We start from the raw sequence: 11,432 nt of genomic DNA, 5'->3' as shown, positions 1-11,432 counted from the left end.
CAAGAGTGTTTCACACAATTTAAATTCAAAAGTGCCTGGAAAAACAACAATACACCAGGCACAAGGGTTCTTTCCCCTTCTTTCTTGGGGTGCCTTCCCTGCAGAGGATAGAGAAAGGCTTTAGAAAAGATGTTTGCAAAAGAGTTTCGCTTATCTCTTTTAGAAAAGTCGTCAGACTACCATGGGTTAGCTCAAAAGTCTGAGGGAAAGAAATCAAAAGCATCAGTTCCCAAGGGAAATGTGAAAGATAACAAATGACCCTTCCCTGAGGTGTGCAACTGAATTTGGAATGAAAGGGCTAAAGAGGCAAACAGAAATCCCAGACCATCCATCAGCCTGGCCTTCCAGAGCTCCCATGGAGACAAGACCTTAACTTCAAATGTTATTAAAAAAAAAAAAGAAGAGTGACATTAAAAACAGAAATATGTCAACAGCTACAATGACAACATTTTTAGGTAGACTTTTTCCAGCACTGTGGATGCAATGGAATCTCAGGAAAACGTAATTCCTGCTGTAGGTTCCCCTCTGACTCACACATATTGGCAGGTCAAATCACAAAATCTCACTACTATTAGAGATTAATGAAAGGTTTACAAAAACCATCTGGAGAATACTTGCTTGTTTAGTCTACCTGTCGAGCTCAAAGCACTTGAAAAAGCACCATAAACTCATTTCCTAAGGGGTGGAGCTGAGATGTGGAGGGGACACAGGTTGCCCCAAGTCACCTTCGGGCTGGCAGCAGCAGCTCTGGTGGCTCTGGACACCAGGGCACCCACCAGGCTGGCAAAGCAGCTCCTCCAAGGCTCATTTGCCTGTTATCTGCTCACACTCACACATCTGTGCTCCCTCAAGCCCATGTGCCTGGGACTGCCCTGCATTGTGCCACTGGGACAGTGTGTCTGCAAGTGTGTCCAGGAGAGCACAAGGCCCTGGAGATCCCCTCCCGACATCTCAGTCTGTACAGGCAGCACACAGGGATGCTCACTTGGGAGCAGGGAGCACATACCACTCTCCTGACTTGCCACAAAGCAGCGGTCCAAAGTGGAACTGCTTCGTGCTCATGACATACTCCTTGGAGATGATGTCCTCCTTCTCCTTGCTCTTCCTCCAGCGAGGAAACACCAGCCTGGGCAGAGAAAAAATGGGGAATGAGGAGCTCTGAGATGCTGCAAGTAGGAAATCTAGTCAGAAAGCCATCACCCTTCTCGGTGGCTGAGGTACCAGTTCAGCCTCCCAGCTCCCAGCAGAGGAAGGGATGCTGGGTGACTCAGGCAGCACCATCTGCCCCAGCCAGAAGGTCACAAGGGGCAGCCCTGGCTCTGAGGTCGGGGGTGCAGTGTGGGATGCTCCTGTGGCCCAGCCTTACTGTGGGTTCTGGCTGATGCTGGGGTACAGGGCAGTGGCACTGCAGGGCAACTGGTACAGGCGCTTTGAGCCCAGGATCTCAAAGTTCCTCAGCTGGTCAAACTGCCCTGGCACTGTGGGGCTGAAGCGGATCTTCAGTTCCACCTCGCCGTGGGCAGGAACGATCCACCGGAACCTTCTCAGCCTGGCAGTTAAAAGGGAAGCTTCAGACACTGCTAAGGGGCAAAGGAGACAAGGAGGAGGGCTGTGCACTCACCATCCCATGGAGGCACTGGCAGAGGGTCGCTGCGGAGCTGAGGACGATGGACCTCGTTTGGCAAGATGAGCGTGAAGCACAGGGATCACCTCCTCCCCTGCAGCTCACCTGGCAGGTCTCTCGAGGGTTGAGTCACTCTGCAGTTGGCTTTTCATTGGCTCAGGTGAACTTCGGGGTGTTTCTGGGGAGTGATCACGGAGACTTTTCGGGCTCTGGGGGGAGTTTGGCTTTTCCTTGCTAGACTTGTGTCTGCTCGTGGCTTTCCCCTCCTTCAAGTGGTCCTGTGCCTCTGCCTCTGGGGCCTTGGCATAAGGGGAGAGAGAAAAGGGAGAGAGAGGTGAGACCTGCCCTGAGACACCCCCCTCCTGGAAAGCAGAATGGGGGATTTGTTAGCCAACAGGAGAGAGAATAAATAATCACCAGTGCCCATGGACTTGGTCTTCCTTATTGGCCTTTGTCTTGCCTCGGACACCCCTCCTTACCCAGGACTCTCTCCCCACCAAGGACCCTTGGGTTGATGGGTTTAAGCCATTTTTTTCCTGTTGTCTTACAGAACTGCTCTGTGTCTCCAGCAGAGCTGTCTCTTTTCTCTCATCCCTGGTGGAAAGGATGCCTGCAGACATGGGGCCCCATCACATCTTCACTGCCCCTCTATGGTGACCCTTTTCCATCCAACCTGTCCCCTGCCCTGGCACCCTCACTGAAGGCACAAAAGGAATACCCACCACATCATCTTCTGCAGCAGCACCCTCAGGTTCAACAAGGATGAAGTGTCTGAGGTCTTCTGTTGCTGTGGGGACTCTGTCCTCCTCTGGGTAGGGGACCACAGAGAAAAGAGAGCCAGGGGGAATGGGAGGTCCCAGTCCCAGAGAGTGCAGGATCTAAAACCAAAGAGAAAAGCCTGTTTATACTCCTGTCACCTTCATCCTCACACTCCTTCCGTAAAGGCCCTGAGCTTTTGGCAGTGGAGTTTTTGATTTATACAGAGTACAAGTGCTTTTTTATTCACAGTGGGTCAGCAGGCTCCAGAGCAGAGGCAGGACCTACAGTGGGACCAAGAGAGAAAGCTCTCCCAAGTGACTCAGCTGAAGAGAACAATGCCTGGGAGCTGCCCTGCCCTGGGACCATTTTTAATGATTTCCAGACTGAGAAACTCTCTGAACAGATGGGATGCTTGGACACAGAGCACTCCCACTTTCCACACATCTGAGGGAGGTTGAGAACCTCCCCATCCACAGAGATACTGCGGAGCTATTGTGGAACATCATCAGTGGCCTCAACAATGCTCTGTGTTCTTATCACCTGGGGGACACACTGTTCCAGGGACCCAGACCACGGCAAGTTCAGCATCTGAGCCTTGCAGGCTTTTACCTGCTTTGGTGGTGTCAGCTTCTTGCTCTTCAGGATCCTCCTAAACACCTTTTCACGACGCGTGACGTGGAAGTCCAAGCAGGGCACTCCGGCATCCTGGCTTCCGACTGAGCCTTCTGCAACTTCCCCTTCCTGCTGAAGACTCTTGTGGCTGCCATGTTTTTCCAGAGGCTTCTTCTCTGGCTTCTCCGGAGACTTACTGCTCTTCTTCTCATCTTTGTGTTTAGGGGAAGAGTGGGACTTGTCTGGCACTTGGTTCATGATACCCTGAACCCTGCCCCAGGATGACAGAATATGTCTGATCCTGTTCTGCCCATGGATCCAGCTTGGCCAGGTCCCTCTGCAGAGCCCTCCTGCCTTCCAGCACATCAACACACCCCCAGCTTGGTGTCAGCTGCACATTTGCTGATGGAATGCCTGGTTCTGCAGGAGCTGCAGATGCTCAAGGGGCAGCAGGACCAAGTCAGGGGCCTGGGGGGCCCTGGGGGGCTTTGGGGTGCAGGAGGGTCCTGGGGGAACTGGGGAGGGGCTTTGGGGATTGGGGGAACAAACCAGGACAGACCAGTACAGACCAGGACAGACCAGTAGCTCCTCACTGCTCCCCAGATCTCTCCTGGAGCTGGGCCATGTTGTCATAGGACACCTGAGGACCCCCCAGTGCCCTCCCAGTACAGCCCAGTGCCCCCAGTACAGCCCACTGTGTTCCTGTCCCAGGGTGCCGGGCGATCCCTCTTGGGGGGGTTGGAAGGGATTTGAGGGGGGAGCTGGGGGAGATTTGGGGGGATCTTGGGGTGTTGGATGGGAATTTGGGGGTTTTGGGGGGCTTTGGGTGCATTTGGGGGAGTTAAAAGGTCTTGAGGGCATTGGGGGGTCAAATGGATCTGTAGGGGGAGAGGATTAAATGGAAAAGGGGGGTTGGGGGACATTTGAGGGGGTTAAATGGGCCTGGGTGGGGGAGAGGATGGGCAGTACCACCAGTAGGTGAGTCCTGAGACCCCCCTGGTGTCCCCAAGACCCTCTTTGTGTCCCCAGTTCCCTCCTTAACACCCCAAGACCCCCCCGGTGTCTCCATTTTCCCCAGGGCCTCCCCATGGCCCCAATTCCCCCCTTGACAACCCCAATTCCACTGTCCCCAAACTCCTCCCCACTGTCCCCAAACTCCATCCCTGATGTCCCCAACCCTCCATCTCACCCCAGGAGCCCCCCATGGACCCGTCTGAGCACAAAAACATCCCCTCTCCCCCTCACACTCACAGAAAGGCCAAGGGCATCTGGGGACACCTTGGGGACAGTTGGGGGGCTTTGCAAGGCACTGGGGGATTACTGGGGGATACTGGGACACACTGGGGGGAAGCAGGGGGCACTGGGAGGGACTGGGAGGTTACTGGGGCATTACCAGGACACACGGGGGGACACTGGCAGGTTACTGGGCCATACCGGGGGTTACTGGGTGCTCACTGCAGGATCACTGGGCCATACTGGGGGGCAGTGGGAGGTCACAGGGACACACTGGCTGGTCACTGAGGGGGTTACTGGGCCGTACTGAGGGTCACTGGGATATACTGGGGGCACAGGGATCCCCTTACCCGGACGTGGTCCATCACCCCCCCGCACTTTTGGGGGCACCCCCAGGACCTCTCCCCTGAGGGCTGGGAGATCCCCTGAACCCCACTGCTGGGCTTTAGGGGACCCCGGGGCCCCTTCCCTGTGAGGTCTCTGTGTGCTGAGTGTTGGGGGTCTCTGGGGTTCGAGGGGGCATTAAGATCCCCTTTCCCTGGGGTCGGTCCGCCGGGCCGGCAGGGGGCACTGTGGCGGGAGGGGTAATGGCGGGTCGCGCAGAGCCTCATGGGAGTTGATGTTCCCTCTTGAGGACTCCGCCGGCGCCTGCGCAGTGCAGCCAGGGCGTTAGCAAAGTTCCCCCCTCCGCTCGCTGGTTCCAGGCCTGCGCTCTGACCCTCGGGAACCCCCGAACCCCTTGGCTAAACCCTCCCGAGCCCTCCAGCCTTTCCACCCGCAGCCGCGCTCCCCGCAGCCCCCGAGGGGATCCCCAGAGCCCCGCTCTCCCGCAGGCCCCGCAATCTCCCCCAGCGCAGCCGCACCTTCCGCCATCATGGCTTCCGCCCGCCCGCCCGCCGGGGCTGTGTCCGGGACCGGCCGTGCCCTGGGGTGGGGCTTTGCTGCACTTTGGTGTTAAACCCAACAAACTGCGAGGGGGGACAGCCCCAGAAACCAGGGACTGGCTTCCTTTCCCCGCACAGATGTGGAAAGCCAAGTCCCGGCTGCCCCCCGGCCGCCTCCAGCGCCTTCCACAGCTCCAGCCTCATCCCTCCTCCTCTCCCCTTTACTCGGCACCAGGATCTCCCTCCTCCTCTCCCTACAAATCCTACAAAACCATCGGGCTTCACTTCATCCCTGATTTCCTCCCTTTCCCCCCCCACCCCGGGGGCCCAGGGAGATGGGAGTGGGGGTTATGGTCAGTTCATCCCATGTTTGTGCTGCTGCTTCAACCTCAGGGAGAGGAGTCCTTCCCCTGCTCCATCCAGCCTGGCTCCCTCCCACGGGAGACAGTCCTCCATAGACTTCTTCAACCTGAGTCCTTCCAATGGGATCAGTCCCTCAGGAACAGGCTGTTCCAGTGTGGGTCCCTTCCATGGGGTCAGTCCCTCAGGAACAGGCTGTTCCAGTGTGGGTCTTTCCATGGGGTCAGTCCCTCAGGAACAGGCTGTTCAAATGTCAGTCCCTTCCATGGGATCAGTCCCTCAGGAACAGGCTGTTCAAATGTCAGTCCCTTCCATGGGATCAGTCCCTCAGGAACAGGCTGTTCCAGTGTCAGTCCCTTCCATGGGGTCAGTCCCTCAGGAACAGGCTGTTCCAGTGTGGATCCCCCACGACGTCACAAGTCCTGCCAGCAAATCTGCTCCAGTGTGGGCTCCTCCCCGGGCTGCAGGGGGGTCTCTGCTCCAGCCTGGACTCACCCACAGGTCACAGGCCCTTCAGCTCGAGTTCACACGGAGTTGCAGCCACCAAGGAGCCCCAGACTCTGACACACAGCCAGGAGCCCCAGACAGCCCCAGCAGCTGCAAATTTCAGCAGCACATCCCAGACACATCTGTGGCTATCTCCAACACTCCCAGCCCCACCCTGGACACCAAAAAAGGCTGTTGTGGTTTCACCCCATGCAGCCCCCAAGCCCCTCCCGGCCGCTCCTCACTCCCCCACCAGCAGGACCCTGGAGAGAACTGGGAGGGGAAAAGCTGGAAAACTCGTGGGTGGAGAGAAAGACACTTTAATAAGGACAAGCAGAAGCTGCACGCAAGAGCAAAACAAAACAGGGGATTCATTCCCTGCTTCCCACGGTTGGGCAGGTGTTCAGCACCTCCAGGAGAGCAGGACCCTATCCCATGGAATGGGGACTTGGGAAAACAATCTCCATCCCTCTAAACCTGTCCCAGCTGTGTCCCCTCCCAACCTCCCCCCCACCCCCAGCCACTCCCCAGTGTGTCTGTGCCAGGGGCAGGAAAGGCCTTGGCTCTGGGTGGGCTCAGCACTAACCAAACCACCTCTGTGTTCTCAAGCCTGTGCTCAGCACAAGCCCAACCCCAGCCCCACAGCAGCCCCTGCAAAGAAAATTAACTCCACCCCGGCCCAAAGCAGCACATTCTGGCCCTTATTCCACACCAGTCCCATCATGCCCAGGCCCCACACGACTCAATACAACTTCACCCCCCACCAGCCCCTTCCCATTCTTTGCTAGAACACACAGGTCTCCTTCCCTTAGTCTATGCACCACCCCTGCAAAATGTCCATCAAATGGCCCCAAAATGTCTGTTCAATTCCTCCAGTCCAGTCCTTTGGGCTCCCCCTGTTCTGCTGGTCCCTCGGGGCAGGAGAGGGGCTGTGTGGGGGGAGTTCCTGGGCACCAAAGGCAGCTCAGGTCGGTCCCTGCTGCCCTGCAACTGCTGCTTGGGAGGCTCCTCCTGCACTGCTTGCTATTTCTGAAAGGGATTTTTGCCTGAATCTTGGTGGTTTCAGTTTTTCTGGGCTGATTCTTGCTGTTTTGGAGGTTTTTATGATGCCCGATGAGTTCTAGAGATGGACTTGGGCAGGAGGAACCCCCAAACCAACGTGCTCAGCCCTTGTTTCCCCCCCATCAGGATTTGTCCTTCCCAAAGCTTGGGCGGATGGAGGAGGAGGCTGCGAGGAAGAGGAAGATGCCTTGGGCCCCCCAGGCAGGTGAGGAGGCAGTCAGTGTCTATTTGGGCGGGTGTTGTGCTGGCTCTGTCAGCCGAGCATGGCCCCGGCTGCAGGACAACCCCGCTGGTGCCGCCGTCCTGCCGGGGCCGGAGTTGGGGGGATGTCCTTGGCCTTCCCTGTGGGCCGGAGGCAAATCCCCTCCCTGTCCTTGTTGCTTCCTGCCCCAGGCCCCGAGCTGAGGACGGAGAGCCCGGAGGACAAATCCCCCTGGCAGAGCCTGGTGGGAGAGGCCGTTTTGAAGGGCTCCCCGGCGCAGGAAGGCAGCGGGGAGGAAAAGGGCCGGAGATCCTCCCGCAGGAGGGGCTCCAAAGTCAGCCCAGGGTGCTGTGAGGAGGAAAGACGCAGCCTGTGTGGGGAAGGTGGCCGGAGCTTGAGCCAGATCTCGGACCTGGTGGAGCCTGAGCAGCCTCCCAGCAGGGAGAAGCCCGTCCGGTGCTTGGAGTGCGGAAAGAGCTTCAGGAAGAGCACCCACCTGCTCCAACACCAGCACATCCACAGTGGGAAACGGTCCTACCCATGTGGGGAATGTGAAAAGAGCTTCAGGCAGATCTCCAGCCTGATCCGACACCAGCGCATCTCCAGCTCAGATCACACCAGCTCAGATCTCCTCAACACTCAGTTTCACACCAGTTTAGATCTCCTCCTGCATGAGCGGATTCACACGGATGAGAGGCCCTTCCACTGCACCGACTGCGGGAAGGGCTTCCAACAGAACCAGAACTCCCACCTCATCACCCACCGGCGCGTCCACACCGGGGAGAGGCCTTACAAGTGTGGGGAGCTCTGCTGAGTTGAGCTCTATGTACCCGTCAAACCCTTCCATCCCAGCATCCAGTGATGGCTGATCACAAGACTTAGAAGGGGGAACTATTTACAACGGCACGCTCCGAGTTGAAGTGCTGAATGAGATGCCCATGGAGTTGTTGTGCCGGTAGTAGTGTGGCCTGGCGATGGACTCCATGACGTTGGAGAGCCCTGGTACCACGCAGCAGCTGACAGCGCTGCGGGTGATGCCCATGCTGTGGGCGTTGTACAGGTTGTCCCTGTGCCTTCCCCTGCAGGGCCCCTGTCCATCCCCATCAGGTCCCTGCCCGTGCCCCCCGGGCTGAGCTCCCCCCAGGAAGTGCCGTGGAGCTGAAGCTGCTGCCATCCCCCCCCTGCAGCCGCTGCCCCAGCCAAGGGAGCAGCAAAGGCAGGGCCAGGAGCAGAGGCAGCAGCAGGGGAGCCCTGGGGGGGCCGGGAAGCTCTTGTGTGGGGCAGGAAAGAGGCGCTGGGCACGAGGCCGGGGCTGTGCTGAGCAGGCCCAGCCCTCACATCCCCCCAGCCAACGCCGGCTGCCCGGGGGGCGCGGGAGGGACCCCCAGCCCGTGTGCCCCACACTGAGCTGGCAGAGAGAGAGCCAAGGGACAGGGCCACGGGCAGGGCCACGGGGGAGGGACAGGCAGGGCCATTGCAGGGCCACGGTGAGGGCACAGCCTGTGGCAGCAGAGCTGCCCAGGGCCGGGGGCAGCCGGGGCTGTTGGGACCAGCCAGTGCTGGGGCCGAGCAGAGCACGAGGCCTCTTGCAGAGCCCTGGAGCAGCCTCCCACTTGCCAGCCCCGCCCTGGTGGGGTGACACTGTCCCCTCCCTCCAGGACACTCCCCCTGAAATCTTTGGGGGGACCTTTTGTGTCTATTCCTGGTTCCTGATTCCTGCTGGGGACCTGAGGGAGCCTCTGCAATCCCCTCCATGGGGCACAATCTCCTCTCCAGAGCTTTACTCAGTGCAGGCTTTGCAGGGAAATCTGTGCTGGCAGCCCGAGTATGTCCTGACCCCCCCATGCTCCCCCCAGAATATTTGGGACGAGTTCCCCCTTCCCAGGCATGCACAGGATGGGGGGTAGTTGTTTTCCTGCTGTTCCTGTTCCTGCTCAGCCCTGGGTGGCTCCTGGGGTTGGACAGGAGGTGTTTTCTGAGGGTGCCGGGCTGGGTTGGGGGCAGAGCCCCAGCGGTGGGGGGGGGATGCGGGTCCCCCCCATGGTGGGGGTTGGTGTTGCTGGGTCAGGCCCCGCCAGCTCCATTGTCAGCCCGGTGCCGGCGGGGGGGACACAGCGGGTTTGGGGCCCCTCCAGGAGTGCTGGGGGTGGGTGTGGAGCCCGGGAGCTGCCAAGTGTGGAGGGTGGAGCGGGGTGATGCCAGAGCTGGGGGACCCCGGCAGCCTGGAGGGGGGAGCACGGAGAGGAAGGAGCCCCGAGACCCCCGGGAGCCTGAAACGGGGCGCCTGGAGAAGGGGAAGCCTGGACATTGGGGACCCCTGGGATCCCCAGGACAATGAAGTGGAAAACCTGGAGAGAGGGAATATCCGGGAATGTGGCACCCTGAAGGCGAGAGTCAGAGGAGAAGGGACCCTTGAGACCCAACACTCCCAAGTATCCCTAAGTGGGACTCCAAGCATCCCAGACAGGGGAGACTCTCTGAACCCCAGAGGGAAGAGACCAGAAAGGGGGAATTTCTGGGAGAGATTTTTTGGGCTAATCTTCATATTTTGGAGTATATTTTAGCTGAATCCCAGCTTTTTGCAGTTTTTGGGGGTGATGGTTTTCTTGCTATTTCTGAGGGGTTTTTTTCCTGAATCACTGTGTTTTGGGTTTTTCTGGGCTGAATCTTGCTGTTTTGGAGGCTTTTATGGTCACAGGATGCCCGGTGAGTTCTAGAGATGGACTTGGGCAGGAGGAACCCCCAAGCCAACGTGCTCAGCCCTTGTTTTCCCCCCCATCAGGATTTGTCCTTCCCAAAGCTTGGGCGGATGGAGGAGGAGGCTGTGAGGAAGAGGAAGATGCCTTGGGCCCCCCAGGCAGGTGAGGAGGCAGTCAGTGTCCCTTTGGGCGGGTGTTGTGCTGGCTCTGTCAGCCGAGCATGGCCCCGGCTGCAGGACAACCCCGCTGGCGCCGCCGTCCTGCCGGGGCCGGAGTTGGGGGGATGTCCTTGGCCTTCCCTGTGGGCCGGAGGCAAATCCCCTCCCTGTCCTTGTTGCTTCCTGCCCCAGGCCCCGAGCTGAGGACGGAGAGCCCGGAGGACAAATCTCCCCTTGAGACCCTGGTGGGAGAGGCCGTTTTGAAGGGCTCCAGGGCGCAGGAAGGCAGCGGGGAGGAAAAGGGCCGGAGATCCCCCCGCAGGAGGGGCTCCAAAGGCAGCCCAGGGTGCTCTGAGGAGGAAAGAGCCAGCCTGTACCAGGAAGGCAGCCGGAGCTTGAGCCGGAGCTCTGACCTGGTGGAGCCTGAGCAGCCTCCCAGCAGGGAGAAGCGCTTCAGGTGCTTGGAGTGTGGGAAGAGCTTCAGTCACAGCTCCAACTTGATCTGACACCAGCACATCCACACTGGAGAATGGCCCTTCAGGTGTGGGGAATGTGGGAAGAGGTTTCTGACCACACTGGAGAATGGCCCTTCAGGTGTGGGGAATGTGGGAAGAGGTTTCTGACCAGCTCAGGGCAGAGAGGCCCTTCCAGTGCATGGACTGCAGGAAGGGCTTCAACCAGAACTCTGCCCTCATCACCCACCAGCGCATGCACACCGGGGAGAGAGGCCCTACAAGTGTGGGAAGAGCTTCAACAAGAGCTCTGGCTTGACCAGACACCAACGGACCCACCAGTAAGGGAAACCCTGCAAGTGCCCCGACTGCAGGAAGAGCTTTGGCCACTCCTTCCACCCCAAATGAACCCCCTGATGGGGAGGCAACCCCTGGAGTCCATTGACTGTCAGTCCATCCCTTTCGACCAGAAAGGGACAGTCCCTTTTCACACAGGCAGGTTCTTCCAGCAGAACCTTTCTGTGTGTGTGTGTAGATTCCTGCCTTGGCTGGGGACCCCCCAAGGTCACTGCTGGAGGTTGAGAGCAGAGATCTCCCCACCAGCATTGGTCTGGGGGAGTTCCATACAACTCTTTTTAAGAATTCTTGCTTTTGTGCCAGCTGTAGTAGAATTGCTTCAACAACTGCTTTAGTGTAGAGCCCTGTCCTATCTTATCCTGTACTCCTGGTAGTTTTAGTGTCTCTATTGTGCAGTAAATAATTCTGATGAAGATCTTCTGTCTGATCATTTGCATCTCTAAATAATTTATTTTTATCAATAGATCTGTTTTGCCATCATTAAAATCATGGGGATCAAAGTGATTCAGTCACACTTCTGTAATTCCTCTAAAGTGGTGGCATA

At 58.2% G+C, this 11,432-nt stretch overlaps 1 protein-coding gene across 1 annotated transcript in view; it reads right to left on the bottom strand.

Moving 5' to 3' along the window:
• Positions 1-1,362: 1,362 nt before the first annotated feature.
• The window catches only part of LOC135404849 (hydrocephalus-inducing protein-like), a 102,782-nt gene continuing 92,712 nt past the window's right edge, over positions 1,363-11,432 (bottom strand). The window contains exons 2-5 of the mRNA XM_064639582.1: positions 2,993-3,232; positions 2,347-2,502; positions 1,730-1,923; positions 1,363-1,549 (exon numbers count right to left, since the gene is read on the bottom strand). Of these exons, the coding sequence (XP_064495652.1) occupies positions 1,363-1,549; positions 1,730-1,923; positions 2,347-2,502; positions 2,993-3,232 (777 nt within the window). The remainder of the gene's footprint in view (positions 1,550-1,729; positions 1,924-2,346; positions 2,503-2,992; positions 3,233-11,432) is intronic.

The sequence above is a fragment of the Pseudopipra pipra genome, chromosome W (genome assembly GCF_036250125.1).
Source record: "Pseudopipra pipra isolate bDixPip1 chromosome W, bDixPip1.hap1, whole genome shotgun sequence".
NCBI lineage: Eukaryota > Metazoa > Chordata > Aves > Passeriformes > Pipridae > Pseudopipra > Pseudopipra pipra.
This window is presented reverse-complemented; position numbering and strand designations above follow the sequence as displayed.